We start from the raw sequence: 24,745 nt of genomic DNA, 5'->3' as shown, positions 1-24,745 counted from the left end.
GACTGCTTTATCCACATAAAAATGTGGATTTTCCGGTGGCCAGTACACACTGTTATGCCGATTCATGGTTCCATTAAGTTTAAATTGTGCCTCGTCACTCCACACTACCTTCGACACAAATTGTTCGTCATCAGTTACCATTTGCTGACACCATTCGCAAAAATGCATTCGGCGATCAGGATCGTCATTAATCGCTCGCAGCTTTCAGAAATCTTCGTACGCTTGTACTGCTAACCCCCACTTCAAGTGCACATTGCGTAGCAGACTTCTCTGGAGAAATAATAAACGTTTCCAACACGAGAGCCGACGAAGCAGGAATTTAGCTGTACGTTGTCTTCCTGATCTTCCTCTATGAATATCACAAGTTGTCCCATGCAATTCCAACTGGTCAATGATGCGTTTAATTGTTAGGTTGGTTGGCGGTTCTGTTTAAAACTCCCGCCTCCACTGACGTTGCACTTCAACGGCATTATCAAACTTGAAAAACCACTTCGCAATACATTTTCGTTGCTCGAATGTCAAGCGTGCTCCAGCCACCTTGTTTTCTCAATATCGAGATGGAAGTACTAGCATCTGTTGAGCCAAATACCATACTACAACATGTCTGGGTAAATATAAAAATAAATTAATAGTGTTTGCATAAGGCACCTGTGTGTCATCTTCTGTGGGTCAGTTTTTATTTCTGTAAAGCACAATACAAAATTTGTAATAATATATCTATTTTAGGCCTAAGAATTGCAATATGTGCATTTTGCTTTGTTTTGTTAGACGCTCACCTTATAATTACATCGCTAAATGAAGTGCATTCTTATACATCGGTTTTTGTGCCCTTTCCGTCTTTTTTTTATTTTTTTTTTATTTTGAAAGCATGTTATCTGCAACCTAGTTTGCAGATGATATGCTAAATTATTATAAATTTGGTATTGTACTTTACAGAAATAAAAGCTGATCCACAGAAGATGACACGTAGATGTCGAAACATGTCTGAGTAAATATAAAAATAAAAAAATAATTAATTAGTTAACTGTGTTTGCATAAGGCTGATTTTCAAAACAAACCAGTCTCCTCATCTGTTTATAGCTACGACAACTTACAGTTATTTGAACCCGCTTACTGAATTCAAACTTTGATCTTCTTCTACAATTTTTACCCTCCATTCCTCACATTTTTTCATGTTTTTTCCATTAATGATTTGACAGTTCAGGCTGTGTTCTATCAACCGACCCCTTCATTTAGTCCAGAAGTGCCATAAATTTCTTACTTCCCTCATTCGATTCAGTACCTCCTTATTTGTTGTTCGACCTACCAATCTAATCTTCAACATTCCTCTGTATTACAACATTTCGAAAACTTCTGTCTTCTTTTCGTCAGAACTGCCAATCGGCCACGTTTCGCTTTCGTACAAGGCTATACTCCAGACGTATACCTTCAGAAAAGACTTGCTAACACACCTGGGTGTTCTGCGAGTTTTGCTGTTGTGTGTAATCTCTGCCTGCTCTCCGACTAACCAACCAACAGTCTGGTTGGAGTCCACACAGCGAGTACACAGAAAAGCAAAACTCGCAGCACCTGAAGACGATGGCTGGTCCTACAGTGCAAAAAATGGAAACAATAGCTCGGCAGAACAGCCAGAAGCTCACCATTAATCAACAATGCCGAGAAAATCTGAGAGACACCTTCAGTTTATACTAGATGCTAACAAAGTTGTCTTTTTCAGTTATGTTTTTCTTCTTATTGCCTGTCTCCAGTGTTTCCAACCCTGGCCATCATCAGTTATTTTGCTACCCAAACAACAAAATGTATGTACTACTTTTAGTATGCCACTGTGCTGAGTGCGGAACACGTAGAACTACGATACTGTTTCTCTTCTGAATTTCTACAAAAGTGAAGTGAAACTAAGAACTGAGTTTAAAAGGGCGCAAAATTGTCAAAAGTGAATGTGCAAACAAAATATTTTTTTCACCTTTTGCTTATGCTAAAAAACGAAAAAGCAATGGTTTGCAGAATATGTAAACAAGACGCAAAAATACCAACGAATAAAAGATAAATGCGTCTAGTAAGTCTAAGACGGAAGAGTTAAGAGTAATTCATTGCAACAGTTGCTGTGGAAGAGGGCAACACTAACAAACCTGTTATGCGTTCATTTTTCCAACGCTTTATTCAAAAGTGGAACGCTTGAGACATAATCTGAAATTGGTTCCTGAACCCTCTGCCAGACAGTGAATTGTGATGTGCGGAGTAATCATGTAACTTACATGTCGACGGAGATATATATTTATGACGATCAATATTTTCTTTATGAGCATTCTTGTTAAGACATTAAGAACGCATTATTCATACAGCACACATTTCTTAAATGCCTTTATTTCGCATTATTTGTCATTTTTGTTAGGAGATGAAGACCAACCAGACGAACGCTTCTAATTATCATGTATCCTAGTTCAGACTCAAGAGGTGTTCTTTTAGGAAAGGTTTAATATCGTTTCTAAAATTTGAATTTCAAAACACTATAAACACAGTAAAACAGTAGATAAAAGAGCTGAAGTTAATGCCGTGTCTGTTGATTCCCGTAAAACTTGTGATACAGTTCTGCACGGCCACGTTGTAAACAAAATACGTACATACGGATTATGCCAACAGATACGCAGTTCGAGCGAAGAACCATTATTTTAATCTAATTGTAGACATGATGAAAAGCGAAGGTACTGGCGTACTTCACGGTACTGCAATAGTACGTGTTCATATGACCTGGTGATAGTGTTGGCAGTTGCGGACAGGGAAGTGAAAGCTGTAGAAATTTGTTACGAAATGCAAAGAGAACCGTAGTTGCTGAGTACATAGTGAAAATTTTGACAGTTGACTCTAAATAGAAATAAATGTAATGTAGCGTGTGTAAATACACTATGTGATCAAAAGTATCCGGGCACCAGGCAGAAAGTGACTTTACAAGTTCGTGGCGTCCTGCATCGGTAATGCTGGAATTCAATGTGTTGTTGGCCCACCCTTGGCCTTGATGACAGCTTCCATTCTCGCAGGCATACGTTCAATCAGGTGCTGGAAGATTTCTTGGGGAATGGCAGCCCATTCTTCACGGAGTGCTGCACTGACGAGAAGTATCAATGTCGGTCGGTGAGGCCTGGCACGAAGTCGGCGTTCCATAACATCCCAAAGGTGTTCTATAGGATTCAGGTCAGGACTCTGTGCAGGTCAGTCCATTACAGGGATGTTATTGTCGTGTAGCCACTCCGCCACAGGCTGTGCATTATAAATAGGTGTTCGATCGTATTGAAAGATGCAATCGCCATCCCCGAATTGCTCTTCTACAATGGGAAGCAGGAAGATGCTTAACATATCACATTAGACCTGTGCTGTGATAGTGCCACCCAAACCAACAAGGGGTGCAAGCCCCCTCCATGAAAAACACGACCACACCATAACACCACCGCCTCCGAATTTTACTGTTGGCACTACACACACTACCAGATGACGTTCACCTGGCATTCGCCATACCCTCACCACGTATCGGATCCCCACATTGTGTACCGTGATTCGTCACTCCACACAACGTTTTTCCATTGTTCAATTGTCCAATGTGAAAGCTCTTTACACCAAGCGAGGCGTCTTTTGGCATTTACCGGTGTGATGTGTGGCTTGCGAACAGCCTGTCGACAACGAAATCCAAGTTTTCTCAACTCCCGCCTAACTTTCATAGTACTTGCAGTGGATCCTGAAGCAGTTGGGAATTCCTGTGTGATGATCTGGATAGATGTCTGCATATTACACATTACGACCCTCTTCAACTGTCGGCAGACTCTGTCAGTCAACAGACGAGGTCGGCCTGTACGCTTTTGTGCTGTACGTGTCCCTTCACGTTTCCACTTCACTATTCTATCGGAAACAGTGGACGAAGAGAGGTTTAGGAGTGTGGAAATCTCGCGTACAGACGTATGACACAAGTGACACCCAATCGCCTGACCACGTTCGAAGTCCGTGAGTTCCGCAGAGCGCCCCATTCTGCTCTATCACCATGTCTAATGACTACTGATGTCGCTGATATGGAGTACCTGGCAGTAGGTGGCAGCACAACGCACTTAATACGAAAAACTTTTGATCACAAAGTGTGCACCTCCTGCAGGGAAAGCGCCAGAACGTCACCCAGTAAGTCAAAATGCGGACGAAGTTGTGTGTTGAGTGATCGTGACGGACTGTTACTGAAGAGAACTGTCATGAAAAATAAGAGGGCGACAGCTGTAAAAATCACTGCAGAACTGAACGTCGCACTCGCGAACCCTGTCAGCACCAAAACAAGACGAAGGGAACTCCGTAAGTTGTGAATTGTTGGGCGACCTGGAATTCTAAAACCACTTATCAGTGACCGAAATGCCTGAAACAGGAAAACGTGGTGCCGAATCCATAAAACCTCGACTGTGGAGCAAAGGAGAAAGTAATTTGGTCTAATGAGTCTTGTTACACACAGTTTCCAATTTCTGACCCAGTTTACTTCCCAAAAGCGAAACATGGCAGGGGTTCGGTGATGGCCTGCGCAGTCATATCGCGGTGTTCCTTGAGCCCCATGACTTCTCTGGAAGCTCGCATTACTGCGAAGGATTATGTGACCCTTTTGGCAGATCAGGTCCAGCTAACTCAACAGTGTCTGTGCTCCTCTGTCGAAGTGTTCGAAGACGACAGGGCCCTGTCCACACAGCCTGTGTCATCCAGGACGGTTTTGTGAGCACGTGGATAAATTATTTCCTGGCCACCACAGTCAGCAGATCTCAATATTATTGAACCTGTGCTGTCTACTGTGGATAGGCAGTCGAATTAAAGCGAGACTAATGGAAAAAGTTAGTAAACTGTCTATTATTTAAAAAATAATTGCCATAACCTTAAGCACATTTATCCCCCCTGTGACACAAGACGGTCAGCGCCTTCATGGAAAAATATTTGCGTTTGACTGCGGAACCATAATCGTGCCCAGGTGTGCACCTCTTCATCCGAATCAAATAGACGGCCACAGATTTCTTCAAGGTTCTAAAAATTTGGAAATTGCATGAGGCAGACCAGAACTGCACGGTGGATATGTAAAGGCTTCCCAGCAAAACTTCCGCAGCTTAGCCGAAACAATGGGAAAGTAATGATGATCTTTTCCTCTGGCTACAAGGGACCGTTGCTCACCGACTTTGTGGAACACGGCGCCACAGTTTAAGAAAGGCAGGATGTGACGCTTTGCCAGGTCCAAACACCCTGGAATGTTGACGGACCAGATCAGTCTGTTGCAGGATAACGCTCGCCCACTTCTTGCCAAAGCTTTTTCGACTACGCTACACAGTTTTTTGCCAGGAAGCCATTACACGTCCTCCGTACAGTCTTGATTTCTCCCCAGGCGATTTCGACATTTTTTCATCCCTGAAGAAAGATTTTCGTGGCTGTCTTTTTACTTCGGACGGACAGGTGAACACCTGGATATTATCATTCTTCCGTAGGCAACCCGAAAACATTTTTCCATGAAGGCATTGGCCGCCTTGTCTCGGAGTGGGATTACCAGCAGTTTACTTACTTTTTTTCATCTGTGTTGCCATTTGACTGGCTCTCATTAATTCCTGGTCGTTTAAGGGGACCTGGACGTGAATGGGCTGCACTTTTATACCTCGCTCTCAGTGCACATTACTCTTGATCTACAATGCGGAGGAAGGTGTGGTTTTTTACCAACAATGAATGATATTAACTGAAGCTGTAAAAGAAAATTTATTGAAATAGCTGTTATATTTTAAGAATTACAGTATTTTGCCTAATAGATGGTTTATAATACAGGTTCCCATTCTGGTACCATTTTCTGATCCATCATCAGTCTAATAGCATTCAAACTGTCGCAGGGTGCTGTCAACATTCATAGGAACACATTATTCCTCTCGTTTTGTAGTTTGGAGTATATCTGAGGAAATAGAAAGACCCTTGTTATACCACATTACTATTTTATCTAAAAAATGCCGCTAAAATAATACACAGAATGACAAACATAGATCATTTCTGCGATGTATTAGGCATAATACTAAGATACTATCCCATTCTTCACTTAAGAGAAATTTGGTGAACATGGATAAAACCATTGTGAAGTTACATGTACCTAATGTTCTGAAAATGTAGTTTCGAGAAAATGAGAAAAGAATGTTCAGTGTTTTTGACTCACCGTATGCCTCTTTCAGAGCATTCCAGCGGCATAATCTTGCTGGCCAGCTGCTTCTTTATCCTCTGTAGACTTCTTCAGAAGCCTTTTCCTTACTCTGGACTCTAGTGGTGGCTTCCACAGCCCTTTCAGCTTCAACTAGTCGCTGACGGTCTATGGCAGTCAGAGCAGCTATCATATTATTTCCTGGCTGGATGCCTAATTTGTCCGTTACTTTTGTCCTGCTGATTACACCAACATTGAAACAGATGCCAGCATCCATCAAATCATTTTTGAGTACTGTCCATCCAACAAACTCTGTTTTTGGTACTCGTTGCCACGCGCAGCTGTTGAAACGCTCATTAGGTTTTGTGTACGGACATGTAGACATTTGCTAAGTAATTTTGTGTCTGCAAGGTCCCTGTATAGTAGTTTTAATGTTTCCATGACTGTGGCAGGGAAGAAATGTTTATGGTGATATTCCTTGCCTGTCGCATGAGCGTGGCTGATTTGCAGACATTTGTTGAAAGAGCGTTTAAGACCAAATCAACAACTGAAAATTAGATAAAAAATACATTTTTTGAAACTTTGATAAAATTGTCTTTCAGATGGTGACAAAAACATGTTTTCGAAAATTTCAGTCATTTCATGCCCAGATTCCCTTAATGTTCGTGAGAGTTCAAGTGGATAACTTTTTAAAAACAACATCGACGACCTAGAAGCAAAAATAAGGCATCAAAATTAGTAAATAAACGAAAAAGATACCGTATATTAGTTATCTGTACATTAATTTCTGTCAGTGAACCCGAGGGCCTACTTGCTAGCCAATCTTGACACTGCCAAACACAGGAACACCATGCCCTCACGGCTAGGTGTTCCAATTAGAGTTTACAGCAGAAGTGTCCACTAAAGTCTGTTGAATCAAATCAGTTACTACGCCAGTGACCTAAGCTCACAAAGGGAAAAAACTATCAAACAACCAAGGCCCCAAAATCCCCTAAGTGGCCTACTACGAACAACGGGCAATTTGAAAGGCGCGTCGTCAACCATTGTGGTAGTAAATTTACGCGCCTTTAGTTATAGCTCATCTTCCTTTGAGTTATATCACAAACATAATGTTGAATACAGCAATTTAATTTACAAACAAACGGCAACTAATCACTGTTAACCGATTTTCTTAGTACTACAAGAAATTTGCCAGGTGAGCGCCAATTTTAGCATTCCGTTGTTTGGTACTCCAAATCTCTGAAGTGAAATGTATTTGGCATCATATGATTTTTTCGCTATCTGATACGCCGCATTATCTAACTGTGCGGTGTTCTCACCAAAGTCTGAACTATTTTACAGCATCACGAAGTGAAAAACTTTCCGCTTCATTTCCAACAGTACTCTCAAATACAGCAGCTACAATTAAAAAATGCCAGACAAGTGCGAATAGGTTTTGATGAGTGAGTTAACGAGTATCAAAAAATGTGAAATAAATGGCCACATCTCTTGACTGCAGTGACTTAGAAGTTTAAGTTTTTTACACCTCCAAGGAACCATAAACCTTAGTATTTGACATAAATTTCAACTTGATACCCCGCCCGTGCCTTAGCAAAAGGGGTCTTAAGAGACGAACAGGCAGACAAATACAAAGTGACCGACTGAGGTATGGAACCCTAAAAAAGGATCGTTAAATGAGTGATATATCACTTCAGAAAATGTTAAGTGCTATGACAGAAAAAAAGTGGCTCTGAGCATTATGGGACTTAACAGCTGAGGTCATCAGTCCCCTAGAACTTAGAACTACTTAAACCTAACTAACCTAAGGACATCATACACATCCATGCCCAAGGCAGGATTCGGTCCTGCGACCGTAGCGGTCTCACGGTTCCAGACTGACGCGCCTAGAACCGCACGGCCACACAGGCCGGCTATGACAGAAAGTCCCCAATATTAAACATCTAAACATTTCACGTACCTGTGAAAGATGATACTGGTTTTCATCCAGAATTTATTTGCGCAATTAAACACTGTATAACTCTTCACCATTTGCTTCGCCTACTCTAGAATTTATACGCAGCACAGTTACGACTAACAAATACTATACATATGCACGGATAAACACATAATATTCGGTTTGTGTCGTTAAAAGTCACAATAAACACCTTCTTAACAGACCACCATAATGACGTCCACCCGAATGGTCAAAATATCCCACGACCTCAGCGCCCTCCGGAAGCCTTAGCAAACTATATTGTTTTACAGTTTACAAGTTTCGTGAAAGGATGTGAGAGATGATGTATGGAGATATAATAGACCTCAGTTTATCGAGAATGCGATAAAATAGTGTTGGTCGGCACAGACGAGTGAGTGTCTTGTGTTTGGCAGGATGCAGCTGGAACGGGTCAACGTCCGCCTGCACCCGGACAACACGGTGAGCTACCAGGAGAAGCGCAGCTTCGATTTCGCGCCGGAGCTCTCCGTTGGCAACCCTGACGTGGACAAGGTGGTCGTGCCCAACATCATCCTCATCGTGAGTAGCCTATTCAGGTGGCAACACTGAGTGTCCATTTTGCGTGCTCTGTGACTCCTGTCAGCCAGACATATGCTACCTTTCCTTCAATACTCCCGCACCACCCCGCCATTTCTTCTTATTTTGAATGTAGAAAAATATTTAATGTTTTAATAATTAATATTTTGTTCTTGATAAAACAAATTCTCTGATATGCAAAGCTTAAGGGGACATTGTATGTCCTATGCCACCAGTGTTAAATTGTCGAATTTTGTGACCCATTATCTTGGAAAATTTTTAAGACACCAACAATTTTCTATAATTATTGAACGCACCTTTCTAGATACACTGAACTAGAATTATTACATAAATTGTGTTGTGGCGCATGTTATTTTTTTTTTCAAACACTCAGTTTTTTGACAGAACTTTGTAAATAAATGAACATAAAAACAAAAGAATTCTGGATATTTTAATTATTCTAGTTCCATATGTATTCAATCTTCCACTTGGCATGCTGTGAAAATTTCATGTCTCTACCGTCAGTACTTTTTAGAAAACGGGACATTTATTGTAAAAAATGTTCAGAGACATTGAGGTTTAAAACTTTTGTTACTACAAATTCTTATACAGACTTAGATTTCTGCGTCATTTATGCACTATAATTGCCCTGGCCTATAGTCTATGTCTTCTTCAGTGTCACAACAACCCAGTGCTTGCCTCCTCCTTTTCTTTCTTGTTTCTTTTGTCATTTGCTGAGCAGCTAACTCTGCTTCACGTACACGAAGCTCATCCAGTTCCTGCAGTCCTTTAGCTGTGTTCTGTCCAAAACTTACCCCTAACTTCTCCAGAACCTTAATTCTTTCATAGTTCCCACCATTAAAGTTATTACAGCATCAGACACTGCTAACGTTAGAATCATAAGGGCAACAAATACATTTTTAGGCACACGGCACCACACAACATTATTGAAGGACTCATTCACATTCTGGGTCTTCCCATGTAAACACTTCTTTAGTAGCTCAGGATTTGCCAGATCTCTGTAAATAGGTCTGATTGCCTCCATTACTGCCAAAGGAAGATGATGTTTATGTGTAAATTTATGCAGGGTGCCACAAAATTCAACTTGCCTATATTTTCAACAAGTGTTTGATGGAGATGTCAACAAAGCATGACATGGTTTGCTTCACTGCTAGCACACGTGTTTTCTAGTACTTCAGAAAATAATTCAGGTCTCACATATCTGTTAACTGCAAATTTGCGTTTCTTGAAGTTACTTCTACGCTTACTCATTTTATTTACGTATAAAAAGCAATAGAAGTTAGCTTACTACAAAAATAGCCGATAATCACACTACTTTCAACGAAAACTAGTATCAGAAACAAAGGACTAATTAGTTTATTTGTAATGCCGTTTCTGAGACGTAGCAGTAGGCGCAAAAGTAATTCAGAGCCTTCTAGACTGTGTGGTTCCCAAGGTATGACTGCTCAGCTCTGGCAGTATACGCGTAGCAGCGAAATTTGACAGTCACACGCAAACACTCAAAATATTATTTGAAGGTCTCACAATTGTCTGATTATAATGTATTATACACTAAAATGTTCAGGAAAGTCCAAAGTACATTATGCAGTATAAAACAGAAAATGTCAAATTCCAACGAACTTCACGTACAATGTCCCCTTAAGTACCTGGAAGCAATACGCAATGAGGCGAGCAGAAATTACGCTTGCAATTAAGAGACAATAATTACACTGAACTCACGGCAATTCATGATGGGTCTTGGACATTAGAAATGGTGGCACATCGTTCTTAATGGGATGCATGCTCTGCAACGTGCCCCCATGCTGTCCACAAAGTTGGTAAGGAGTACTGTGGTAATGCGTAACATTCCTCCACCATTGTGATTGGCAAGTGCTAGTTGGTCATTTTGCTGTAGTACGTCTCTCTACCGCATCCACTCGTGCTCTGTCGGATTTAGGAAGGGTCACAGATAGGCCTGTCTATACGCCGGATATTCCCTCGTTCCAAGGGCGCAGCTCGATGGGGTCGACCATTGTTATCCATTAAAATAAAGTGAGATCCAAATGCACCCCTGTAAAGACCTACAATGGGAAAGAGTACAGCGTCACAATAAAGTTGAGAGTACTGTGTTCGAAGTTCCTGAGGCGAGGAAGCCCATGCAAAATTATGCCTCCCCGCAACATAACACCTGGATCACCAAAAAACTGATGTTCGACAGTGTTGCTGGGTGCCTTACTTGTGCCAACATCTCGCCATACGAGAGTAGGTCCAGCCCATTCCTCTGACTTAAATCCCGTCAGACTCGTGTGGGATGTGGTCAGGAGCACAGCCACATGCACAAATGAGCATCCAGCAATTGCCAACCGCGCTGCTAGAGGAATGGAACGCCCTACGGTAATAACTCCTTACCAACGTTGCAGAGCAGGCATTGTGGTTAGTGATGCTCACGTACCCTATTACGAACCATCTCTCGCCTTTCGTATTGTCCAGGGAACCACTATGACTCACGGTGACTTCAGTGTAATTACTGTCTTTGAATGAAAGTGTCATTTCTGTTCGTCTCACTGCGTATATCTTTCAGTTACCTTCTATACTATACGGTACTATACCATGCTATAACAGTTCTTTCTGCGTATGCTCCAAGTTTCATAGACCTTTCCTACTTGGAAGTGAATGATTGTGCTAATGTTACTTTCGTCCTTACGTTCTCCACGCGTGTATATACCAAGGGTTGTAACTTTAATAGTGGCAACTATTTATTTACAGCTCGTGTTTCAAAGCTTTCCTTCCCTTCAAAGTAGTCACCAGTATTGTGTGTAACCCGTTGCGAGCGATTTTGAAGCCGTAGGATACTCTTAGCAGTGCCAGTTGTGTTGACAGTTCACGGTCTATTGCACGATGAACAGTTCTGAAGCGAATGCCGTTAAGTGTTTCGTTCAGTTTAGAAATCGAGTTGAACTCACGAGGGCTTAAGTCAGGGGAGTGCAGCAGGTGGTATAGCACTTAGCAGCCCCATCAGTCAAACAAATCAGTAACAGCTTGCACTGTACGTGCTTGAGTGTTGTCCTGGAAAATGATGGTCAGGTCCTACATTCTACATTCTACATTCTACATTGATACTCCGCAAGCCACCCAACGGTGTGTGGCGGAGGGCACTTTACGTGCCACTGTCATTACCTCCCTTTCCTGTTCCAGTCGCGTATGGTTCGCGGGAAGAACGACTGTCTGAAGGCCTCCGTGCGCGCTCGAATCTCTCTGATTTTACATTCGTGATCTCCTCGGGAGGTATAAGTAGGGGTAAGCAATATGTTCGATATCTCATCCAGAAACGCACCCTCTCGAAACCTGGCGAGCAAGCTACACCGCGATGCAGAGCGCCTCTCTTGCAGAGTCTGCCACTTGAGTTTGCTAAACATCTCCGTAACGCTATCACGCTTACCAAATAACCCTGTGACGAAAAGCGCCGCTCTTCTTTGGATCTTCTCTATCTCCTCCGTCAACCCGACATGATACGGATCCCACACTGATGAGCAATACTCAAGTATAGGTCGAACGAGTGTTTTGTAAGCCACCTCCTTTGTTGATGGACTACACTTTCTAAGGACTCTCCCAATGCATCTCAACCTGGTACCCGCCTTACCAACAATTAATTTAATACGATCGTTCCACTTCAAATCGTTCCGCACGCATACTCCCAGATATTTTACAGAAGTAACTGCTACCAGTGTTTGTTCCGCTATCATATAATCATTCAATAAAGGATCCTTCTTTCTATGTATTCGCAATACATTACATTTGTCTATGTTAAGGGTCAGTTGCCACTCCCTGCACCAAGTGCCTATCCGCTGCAGATCTTCCTGCATTTCGCTACAATTTTCTAATGCTGCAACTTCTCTGTATACTACAGCATCATCCGCGAAAAGCCGCATGGAACTTCCGACACTATCTACTAAGTCATTTATATATATTGTGAAAAGCAATGGTCCCATAACACTCCCCTGTGGCACGCCAGAGGTTACTTTAACGTCTGTAGACGTCTCTCCATTGATAACAACATGCTGTGTTCTGTTTGCTAAAAACTCTTCAATCCAACCACACAGCTGGTCTGATATTCCGTAGGCTCTTACTTTGTTTATCAGGCGACAGTGCGGAACTGTATCGAACGCCTTCCGGAAGTCAAGAAAAATAGCATCTACCTGGGAGCCTGTATCTAATATTTTCTGGGTCTCATGAACAAATAAGGCGAGTTGGGTCTCACACGATCGCTGTTTCCGGAATCCATGCTGATTCCTACATAGTAGATTCTGGGTTTCCAGAAATGACATGATACGCGAGCAAAAAACATGTTCTAAAATTCTACAAGAGATCGACGTAAGAGATATAGGTCTATAGTTTTGCGCATCTGCTCGACGACCCTTCTTGAAGACTGGGACTATCTGTGCTCTTTTCCAATCATTTGGAACCCTCCGTTCCTCTAGAGACTTGCGGTACACGGCTGTTAGAAGGGGGGCAAGTTCTTTCGCGTACTCTGTGTAGAATCGAATTGGTATCCCGTCAGGTCCAGTGGACTTTCCTCTATTGAGTGATTCCAGTCCTGCAGAAAGTGTCATCACTTCTGTTTCTATGTTGTTCATTTTTGGTTAGGTTAGGGTTAGGTTAGTGTTGTTTAACGTCCCGTCGACAACGAGGTCATTAGAGACGGAGCGCAAGCTCGGGTTAGGGAAGGGTGGGGAAGGAAATCGGCCGTGCCCTTTCAAAGGAACCATCCCGGCATTTGCCTGAAACGATTTAGGGAAATCACGGAAAACCTAAATCAGGATGGCTGGAGACGGGATTGAACCGTCGTCCTCCCGAATGCGAGTCCAGTGTGCTAACCACTGCGCCACCTCGCTCGGTGTTCATTTTTGGAACACAACCTACGACCAGATTATAGCTAGAAGTGATGACATTTTCTACAGGACCTGACCATCATTTTGCAGGACAACGCTCAAGCACGTACAGTGCAAGCTGTTACTGATTTGTTTGACTGATGGGGCTGCTAAGTGCTATACCACCTACTGCACTCGCCTGACTTAAGCCCTCGTGAGTTCAACTCGATTTCTAAACCATTCAAAGATAAGGGAAGTTAGAGCTCGTACTGAGGCGTTCAGACAGTCGTTTTTCCCTCGCGATCCGCGAGTCGAAAGGAAGGGGGGGGGGGGGGGGGGGGGGAATGTGACTTTGGCGCGAATTGTGCCCTCCGTCATACACTGCTTGGTGGCTAGCGGAGTATATATGTAGATGTAAATTGAAGGAAACACTTCACGGCACTCGCTTCAGAACTGCTACAAATTCTTCGGGCAATAGACTGCTCCGCTCGAACTTTCAACACAGCTGGCACTGCTAAGAGTATCTTACACCTTCCAAATCGCTGGCAACGGGTTATACACAATGTTGGTGACTACTTTGAAACACGTATCTATTTTGTACGAGCTGTAAATAAATAGTTGCCACTATTAAAATTCCAACCCTCGTACTTCAGTCACTCGCTGCGCCAAATACTCAGCCAGTGTTTCTCTAGCTGTTTTCCCAGTTTTCATTTCTTCCGTTTTTTTAACAATGATCTATGGCGCTTTTCAGACACAAAGATATGACTAAACGTTTTATCGGCTTGATATCTCGTAAAAAGGAAACTAATTTCCTTTTGATTACAGTTTTAATCTCTGTTCTTCTAGACTGAGGTGGTCCCGGTCGCCTACGGTGGACTGGAGGCTGAGCGGTGACCTCTCCAGTTGTCAGGATGATAGGAAATGACTGTAGACGCATCAGAAATGCCAAAGAAACATTATTAATTCGTGACACCTTTATTCCTGCTGAGAACAATGTGGCCCGCGTAACACAGGCTGGCTGAGCTTGGTGATATCAACGACCTTCCCTCAGTCCTCGCTGACTTGGAGCAGTGACACCAGCTCTGGGCCGCACCACTCTTGCTGGCGCAGTGCCGCCGGCTCAGCGGCGGACAGCAGGCCGCTGTGCGTAGGAGGCTCCAGGTTGGAGTCCCGGCGCTGTCGGCACGAGAAGCATTCTCGTAGTGCGGAGTGTACTCTATCCCACCCCGTCTTCTTCCCTGCTCCTCCTGCTGGCTCGTCTGCAGTGGACGGGCGGAACGGGCTGCAGTCCCCCAGTGCCGTCGGTTCACCCGGTTGTGACGGCGGATGCACAGGACCTAGGCCCCACACGATCTCGACGACAGCTCACTGATGTGGTCAGCATTGGCGGCGAGCGAGTCTGCCACGATGTCTGCTAATCCTGGGTTGATGATTGACAGCGGCAGCAGAGAGGACCAGAGCTGGTACTGTCCTCTCACGTCTGCTGCTGGATGGGCCGCCCTTACTGCAACATCTCCTTAATAAAGATTAACATGTCGACCACCAAACTGAGCGCTACGCAGCATCCCAGTACACATCTAACTGCAAGTGTAACTGCGAGTGTCTTGTTGCTATCAGAGCTGTCGTATTTAAAGGAAGCACGAGCGACGTCCTGACGTCATGCTCGTTTGTAATGAACTCATTTGTTCCACTTATACTGCTGATTTATCTGTCGTACTCGCCCCTTAGGTGTTCTTGTGACAGAGTTACATGTTGTTATGGCAGACTTACACGAAGTTATGAAATGCAGTACAGCTGACGCTATACCTCTGTCTTACACTTCGAAAGTCTCCGCCTAACACAAACCCGCGTGCTAAGCAATTCTCTCTCGGCTGTCGTGTGTAACCAGGCCACTGCTCCTGCGTGACGACTCATTCCGATACATGTGCAATCCTCTTACCTCTTGGCTAACCTACTGCCTCTGGCTCTCGGCATAGGCAACGAAACTTTGACAATATTCCACGTTTCCAACTCTTTACTATTCTGCGACACTACAGTGGAACGACAGAAGTAAAACTGCTCAATGAGAACTATCTGGCTGCAGGGTGTTCTAACGATACAGGCTGCGCGGTGAAGCCTGAATTGACACCCAGCTACCACTTCCAAGGGCCGTCCGAGCCTTGGGCGCTGGCTGTGGCCGGCTAACGAACTTATGGGGACTCAACCCTGCTTGCCGCTCGAACGTTCAGTGCGCGCCGAATTATGTACGAGTCAGAATTGACCATTTGAAAATTTTAAGCGACCGCCGGAGAGCTAGACTGGCAGTGGCTAGGCTACCTTCACCCTATCCGAAGGATAGAGGGGAGGTGTACCGTCCGATATCCGGTCATTCCGTGCCGGGCCGTGAGGGGCAAAGGACGTGTCCTAGCATGCAGTGCCGGGCCGAGCTGGGAAAACACGTGTTTTGGTAGTACAAGTGGGTAATGTATGTGTCTGGTGGTGAGAGGTGGAACAGGAAAGTTATATTAACTGTGGATGACCTTATGCGTAACTGGATCTAGCGCAGCGATGCTTCCTAAACTTAGAACCGTAGGTATAAGATCGGTAATCTTATTGTTGTCTTGTTGCACGTTAAGAAGCAACTAACAGTTGGCTACTTCGGTCTGCAGAATAAACTACTGATTACAAGATTGCATTTTATTTATAATTACACTCCTGGAAATTGAAATAAGAACACCGTGAATTCATTGTCCCAGGAAGGGGAAACTTTATTGACACATTCCTGGGGTCAGATACATCACATGATCACACTGACAGAACCACAGGCACATAGACACAGGCAACAGAGCATGCATAATGTCGGCACTAGTACAGTGTATATCCACCTTTCGCAGCAATGCAGGCTGCTATTCTCCCATGGAGACGATCGTAGAGATGCTGGTTGTAGTCCTGTGGAACGGCTTGCCATGCCATTTCCACCTGGCGCCTCAGTTGGACCAGCGTTCGTGCTGGACGTGCAGACCGCGTGAGACGACGCTTCATCCAGTCCCAAACATGCTCAATGGGGGACAGATCCGGAGATCTTGCTGGCCAGGGTAGTTGACTTACACCTTCTAGAGCACGTTGGGTGGCACGGGATACATGCGGGCGTGCATTGTCCTGTTGGAACAGCAAGTTCCCTTGCCGGTCTAGGAATGGTAGAACGATGGGTTCGATGACGGTTTGGATGTACCGTGCACTATTCAGTGTCACCTCGACGATCACCAGTGGTGTACGACCAGTGTAGGAGATCGCTCCCCACACCATGATGCCGGGCGTTGGCCCTGTGTGCCTCGGTCGTATGCAGTCCTGATTGTGGCGCTCACCTGCACGGCGCCAAACACGCATACGACCATCATTGGCACCAAGGCAGAAGCGACTCTCATCGCTGAAGACGACACGTCTCCATTCGTCCCTCCATTCACGCCTGTCGCGACACCACTGGAGGCGGGCTGCACGATGTTGGGGCGTGAGCGGAAGACGGCCTAACGGTGTGCGGGACCGTAGCCCAGCTTCATGGAGACGGTTGCGAATGGTCCTCGCCGATACCCCAGGAGCAACAGTGTCCCTAATTTGCTGGGAAGTGGCGGTGCGGTCCCCTACGGCACTGCGTAGGATCCTACGGTCTTGGCGTGCATCCGTGCGTCGCTGCGGTCCGGTCCCAGGTCGACGGGCACGTGCACCTTCCGCCGACACTGGCGACAATATCGATGTACTGTGGAGACCTCACGCCCCACGTGTTGAGCAATTCGGCGGTACGTCCACCCGGCCTCTCGCATGCCCACTATACGCCCTCGCTCAAAGTCCGTCAACTGCACATACGGTTCACGTCCACGCTGTCGCGGCATGCTACCAGTGTCAAAGACTGCGATGGAGCTCCGTATGCCACGGCAAACTGGCTGACACTGACGGCGGCGGTGCACAAATGCTGCGCAGCTAGCGCCATTCGACGGCCAACACCGCGGTTCCTGGTGTGTCCGCTGTGCCGTGCGTGTGATCATTGCTTATACAGCCCTCTCGCAGTGTCCGGAGCAAGTATGGTGGGGCTGACACACCGGTGTCAATGTGTTCTTTTTTCCATTTCCAGGAGTGTATATCGTTAGGCCTAACCTTATTAAAAGTGTCTGTCGCCTTTTCAAAACTAAATTCTGTGGCGACCAGCTACGTTATATGCTAATCTGTTTTGTTTCTCACTTTATCATGGTGTGATCCAGTGCGTAAATCAGAGGCCAAAGAAGAGAGATGCAGGCAACGCTTGATGGAGCATGAGGTGCCAGAGCCTATAACCAACAACAGATCACTTACTAAATCAACAACCGTGACATTATACGCTGCAGTATTGTACGAAAGGATAACAGTAATCGAGAAAAGAGTGAAACGGGGATGTAGTCTGTCCTCGACGTTACTGAGCCTGTACATTGAGCAAGTTGCGAGGAGAACCATTCATAAGTTTAGAAAGGGAGTTAAAGTTCAGTGAGGAGATCTAGATGTTTGAGGTTTGTCAGTGGCTTTTGTAATTATCAGAGACGACAAACGACTTGGAAGAGCAGTTGAAAGGAATGGATAGTGTCTTGAAAAGAGGTTATAAGATGAATGTTAGCAAAAGTCAGACGACGGTAATGGAGTGTAATAGGATTAAATCAGGTAATTTTGAGCGATTTTGATAAGAAAATGATACATTAAAAGTAGGAGATGAGTTTTGCTATTTGGGCAGAAAAACAACTAATGATGTCCGAAGCAGAGAAGATACATTCTAAGATTTAAAAAAAAGAAAAAAAAGAAAAAATACGCACTACGAAGGAGTTATCCGAATGCGACGAAAGTCGGTAGATGTTGTGTATGTTTACGGACAAACAAATGATGATCCCGGCTAGCAAGGTCGCAAAATCTCTACGCAGTTGAGAATGTTTGAAGCTTTATCGGCTGGGGTTTCCAACTCGCTCGAGATTTTGACGATCTAACGCGCCAGCCGGACAGAATTTGGCACAAGATTCTTTATGAGGCCATCCAATAACTCTATCAATCAACACCAAGCCGATGCTGTTTGCATAAGGGCCAGAGGTGGACCAATGAATTACTGATTTGCTCAATTTCTGAAGATTTTTCTCTTGAATAAATCATCCAGTTCTTCAGAAATTGTAATCATTTATTTATCTGTACATGTAATCACATCTACTGATTTCCGTCCCATTTTAACCATTCCTTCACAGTACACCGCGGTTCTTTTTTCTGTCTTTCTTTATTTCTCAAAGTGTTTTAAATATGCCGAAAAGGAAAGAATTTCTAAAAAAAAATTATTTGTAAACATCTAATATTAACTGAAGTGTTAGGAAGTACTTCCCGAAGATATTTAAATGGAGAGTAGCCTTGTGCAGAGGTGAAACGTGACGATACAGAGACACACAGAGAATAAAAGCTTTTGAAATCTGGTTTACAGATGAATGCTGAAGATTAATAGGCATATGGACTAACTAATGAGGAGGTACCAAATCGAATGGCACTACTTGACTAAAAGAAGGAATCCGCTGACAGGCCACATTCTGAGTCATGAAGGAGTCATCAGTTTGATAATGAAAGGAATTGTGGGGATAAAAATTATAGAGGAAGATCGAGACTCAAATACAGAAAGCAGAATGAAGTGGATGTAGGTTGCGGTACTTATGAAGTGACGAACAGTCTTGCACAGTAGATGTATGAGTGGTCAACGAAGCTGACTACCATGTGGAGTACCCTGGTTCGATTCCTGGTAATGCCAGGGACTTTTCGGTGGGAAGAGGCTCACGATGCGAACTGAGGAGTTACTTGAGGGAGTAGTAGCGGCCTCAGGTCACTAAAACTGACTACGGCCGGGACAGCTGATCCTATGACCGTCCACACCGCATTCAGTAACGCCATTTGGAGAGGACAACAGGGTGGTCAGTAGGTACCGTTGTGCCCGCCGAGCCAAGTGGATGGAGTTAACGTTTTCAGTTAGGCTTGTTTACGTTGAGGGTCAACCACCAGTCCTCGTCCCAAACGTCGATTCTGCCGCAAGACACCCTACGTTCCCCTGCAGTTTTCCAGCGTTGCGACTTTTTTATATACAGGGTGGTCCATTGATAGTGACTGGGCCAAATATCTCACGAAAAAACTACGAAGAACGAAACTCGTGTAGCTTGAAGGGGGAAACCAGATGGCGCTATGGTTGGCCCGCTAGATGGCGCTGCCATAGGTGAAACGGATATCAACTGCGTTTTTTTTAAATAGGAACCCCCATTTTTTATTACATATTCGTGTAGTACGTATAGAAATATGAATGTTTTAGTTCGACCACTATTTTCGCTTTGTGATAGATGGCACTGCTGCTCGGTATCCTGGACGACATCATCCAAGTGTCCGGACCGTTCGCCGGATAGTTACGTTATTTAAGGAAACAGGAAGTGTTCAGCCACATGTGAAACGTCAACCACGACCTGCAACAAATTATGATGCCCAAGTAGGTGTTTTAGCTGCTGTTGCTGCTAATCCGCACATCAATAGCACACAAATTGCGCGAGAATCGCGAATCTCGAAAACGTCGGTGTTGAGAATGCTACATCAACATCGACTGCACCCGTACCATATTTCTATGCACCAGGAATTGCATGGCGACGACCTTGAATGTCGTGTACAGTTCTGCCACTGGACACAAGAGAAATTACGGCACGATGACAGATTTTTTTGCACGCATTGTATTTAGCGACGAAGCACCATTCACCAACAGCGGTAATGTAAACCGGCATAATATGCACTATTGGGCAACGGAAAATCCACGATGGCTGCGACAAGTGGAACATCAGCGACCTTGGCGGGTTAATGTATGGTGCGGCATTATGGGAGGAAGGATAATTGGCCCCCATTTTATCAATGGCAATCTAGGATTGGATTGGATTATTTGGGGGAAGATACCAAACATCGACGTCATCGGTCTCATCGGATTAGTGAAGGACGGGGAAGGAAGTCCGCCGTGCGCTTTCAAAGGAACCATCCCGGCATTTGCCTGCAGCGATTTAGGGAAATCACGGAAAACCTAAATCAGGATGACAATCTAAATGGTGCAATGATGCTGATTTCCTACGTAATGTTCTACCGATGTTACTACAAGATGTTTCACTGCATGACAGAATGACGATGTACTTCCAACATGATGGATGTCCGGCACATAGCTCGCGTGCGGTTGAAGCGGTATTGAATAGCATATTTCATGACAGGTGGATTGGTCGTCGAAGCACCATACAGTGGCCCGCACGTTCACCGGATCTGACATCCCCGGGTTTCTTTCTGTGGGGAACGTTGAAGGATATTTGCTATCGTGATCCACCGACAACGCCTGACAACATGCGTCAGTGCATTGTCAATGCATGTGCGAACGTTACGGAAGGCGAACTACTCGCTGTTGAGAGGAATGTCGTCACACATATTGCTAACTGCATTGAGGTTGACGGATATCATTTTGAGCATTTATTGCATAAATGTGGTATTTACAGGTAATCACGCTGTAACAGCATGCGTTCATCAGAAATGATAAGTTCATAATGGTACATGTATCACATTGGAACAACCGAAAAAAAAAATGGTTCAAATGGCTCTGAGCACTATGGAAAAAAAATGGTTCAAATGGCTCTGAGCACTATGGGACTTAACTTCTGAGGTCATCAGTCCCCTAGAACTTAGAACTACTTAAACCTAACTAACCTAAGAACATCACACACATCCATGCCCGAGGCAGGATTCGAACCTGCGACCGTAGCGGTTGCGCGGTTCCAGACTGTATCGCCTAGAAACGCTTGGCCACTCCGGCCGGCGGAACAACCGAAATAAAATTTTCAAGCGTACCTACGTTCTGTATTTTAATTTAAAAAAACCTACCTGTTACCAACTGTTCGTCTAAAATTGTGAGCCATATGTTTGTGACTATTACAGCGCCATCTAATACAAAGGGAAAAAAGTGGTCCAACTAAAACATTCGTATTTCTTTACGTACTACACGAATATGTAATAAAAATGGGGGTTCCTATTTAAAAATACGCAGTTGATATCTGCTTGACCTATGACAGCGCCATCTAGCGGGCCAACCATAAGGCCATCTGGTTTCTCCCTTCAAGCTAGACAAGTTTCGTTCTTTGCAGTTTCTTCGTTCGACGCTTATTTCATGAGATGTTTGGCCAGGTCACGATCAATGGACCACTCTGTATACCCGCAATGGAATCGCGCTACATTGCATATAGGCTGCAGCAACGTCCCCAAACAAACTTTTTGATCGCCCCATATACAATATGAACAGTAAAGGTCCCAATACGCTTCCCTGGGGTACGCTCAGAGTTGTTTCTATACCTGTCGACGACTCTTCACCCGAGAGAACATGCTGTGTCTTTCCTACCAAGGAATCCTCAATCCAGTCACAAATTCAGCTCGGTAGCGTGTTCGAACGTACCTAAGGTGACATTGTCTGTGTCGGCAGACGGCGGTGAACGAGCTGCGCGAGCTGTTCTTCGTGTACCAGGTGGCCACGGACGCGGCCATCCGCAGCTTCGGCACCAAGCCCTTCGTGCAGGTGCCCGTGTCCAACCTGCTGTGGGGCTACTCGGACCCGCTGTTCGACCTCGCCAAGCTGCGCCACCCCATGCCCATCGACAAATTCGGCCTCCTAGCCACGGTGAGTATACCAGCTTCCACATACTGCTCATCTCATCTTGGTAACACGGTCCATTGCATCCCTGAACTGCTTCAAAAACTCGCAACTGTTGCCGATGTCTGCATCAGGATGTATCGCTGCCTCCCAGCACACGCCTCATATCTTTTTCTCTTTCTTTCTCTCTTTCTTTCTTTCTTTTGCTACCGCCTTTATCCCACATCGTGTGCAGGGTCGGCAGGGTTAAGTACAGATTTGGCATGGTCAATTGTAATTTTAATAAGTCACAGCTGCAAAATACTGAGGCGAATTCTTTACAGACGAATGGAAAAACTGGTAGAAGCCGACCTCGGGGAAGATCAGTTTGGATTCCGTAGAAATGTTGGAACACGTGAGGCAATACTGACCCTACGACTTATCTTAGAAAATATATGAAGTAAAGCCAAACCTACGTTTCTAGCATTTGTAGACTTAGAGAAAGCATTTGACAATGTTGACTGGAATACTCTCTTTCAAATTCTAAAGGTGGCAGGGGTAAAATACAGGGAGCGAAAGGCTATTTACAATTTGTACAGAAATCAGATGGCAGTTATAAGAGTCGAGGGACACGAAAGGGAAGCAGTGGTTGGGAAGGGAGTGAGACAGGGTTGTAGACTCTTCCCAATGTTATTCAATCTGTGTATTGAGCAAGCAGTGAAGGAAACAAAAGAAAGGTCGGAGTAGGTATTAAAATCCATGGAGAAGAAATAAAAACTTTGAGGTTAGCCGATGACATTGTATTTCTGTCAGAGACAGCAAAGGACTTGGAAGAGCAGTTGAACGGAATGGACAGTGTCTTGAAAGGAGGATATAAGATGAACATCAACAAAATCAAAACGAGGGTAATGGAATGTAGTCGAATTAAGTCTGGTGATGCTGAGGGAATTAGATTAGGAAATGAGACACTTAAAGTAGTAATAGAGTTTTGCTATTTGGGAAGCAAAATAACTGATGATGGTCGAAGCAGAGAGGATATAAAATGTAGACTGGCAATGGCAAGGAAAGCATTTCTGAAGAAGAGAAATTTGTTAACATCGAGTATAGATTTAAGTGTCAGGAAGTCGTTTCTGAAAGTATTTGTATGGAGTGTAGCCATGTGTGGAAGTGAAACTAGGACGATAAATAGTTTGGACAAGAAGAGAATAGAAGCTTTCGAAATGTGGTGTTACAGAAGAATGCTGAAGATTAGATGGGTAGATCACGTAACTAATGAGGAGGTATGGAATAGAATTGGGGAGAAGAGGAGTTTGTGGCACAACTTGACAAGAAGAAGGGACCGGTTGGTAGGACATGTTCTGAGGCATTAAGGGATCACAAATGTAGCATTGGAGGGTAAAAATCGTAGAGGGAGACCAAGAGATGAATACACTAAGCAGATTCAGAAGGATGTAGTTTGCAGTAAGTACTGGGAGATGAAGAAACTTGCACAGGATAGAGTTGCATGGAGAGCTGCATCAAACCAGTCTTTGGACTGAAGACCACAACAACAACAACAACAACAACAACAGTTGTAAGAGGTGGCCGGATGCCCTTCCTGACGCCACCCCGTAACCCCCGGAATCGAATTAGTGTACCCCAGCTGTCTGCGTCTAGTGTAAATCGTGAAATAGTGTGAAGGTGTTTCAAATGTCTGCGAGTCGTGTAACTGAGGCGGGACGCGGGGACCAGCCCGGTATTCACCTAGTAGGATGTGGAAAACCGCCTAAAAATCACAGCCAGGCTGGCCAGCACACCGGACGTCGTCATTAATCCGCCGGGCAGATTCGATCCGGGGTCGGCGCGCCTACCCGAGTCCAGGAAGCAGCGCGTCTGCGCTCTCGTCTACCCTGGCAGGTATATCATTTTCTATTTCCTTTAACGTTATTTCACTCTCCTCGTCCCAAGGGGGGCAATGTGGAGGATGGATTGTCAACTAAAAACGCTGAATTAAAAGGCGAGACATTTACAAATTTATGAGGATGAGGATGAATTTAATGAAGCTTTTGTGCAAAAGAAACATAATTTTCTTCATTTTTTGTGTTCTGTACCTAAATCTGTAAAACCGTAACACTAATGGAACCAATTTGTTGTCTGTCTGTCTATCTGTCCCTATGACTGCTAAAAACCTTTTTTCTCAAGAACGGTTAGACATATCAAGTTGAAATTTATGTTACACACTAAGGTCAATTGTCCTTTGTAGGTGTGCAACACTTAACGCTTCTAATACAGTCAAGAGATACGGCTATTTGTGTCATATACGTGGGTAATCCCAAAAGTAAGGTCTCCTATTCTTTCATAAGTACATAGACCTGTTTATTTCTACAATGGTTTACATCAGTTTACAGTTTAAACATTTAGCTATTTTTTGACATAATCACCATTTCTATCGATGCATTTTTGTAGACGCTGTAACAGTTTTTGTATGCCCATGTCATACCAGCTCGCCGCCATACTGTTGAGATAGTTATGAACTGGCGTGATTGTTGCTTGGTTTCAGGTGTAAAGTGGTATGC

The 24,745-nt window shown here is 44.3% G+C and overlaps 1 protein-coding gene across 1 annotated transcript in view; it reads left to right on the top strand.

Annotated features, from left to right (window-relative positions):
• Window positions 1-24,745, top strand: part of LOC124545461 (lysosome membrane protein 2-like) — a 217,979-nt gene that overhangs the window by 144,375 nt on the left and 48,859 nt on the right. The window contains exons 4-5 of the mRNA XM_047124389.1: window positions 8,537-8,681; window positions 22,044-22,238. Of these exons, the coding sequence (XP_046980345.1) occupies window positions 8,537-8,681; window positions 22,044-22,238 (340 nt within the window). The remainder of the gene's footprint in view (window positions 1-8,536; window positions 8,682-22,043; window positions 22,239-24,745) is intronic.

Source organism: Schistocerca americana, chromosome 8 (genome assembly GCF_021461395.2).
Source record: "Schistocerca americana isolate TAMUIC-IGC-003095 chromosome 8, iqSchAmer2.1, whole genome shotgun sequence".
In the NCBI taxonomy this organism is placed as follows: Eukaryota; Metazoa; Arthropoda; class Insecta; order Orthoptera; family Acrididae; genus Schistocerca; species Schistocerca americana.
This window is presented reverse-complemented; position numbering and strand designations above follow the sequence as displayed.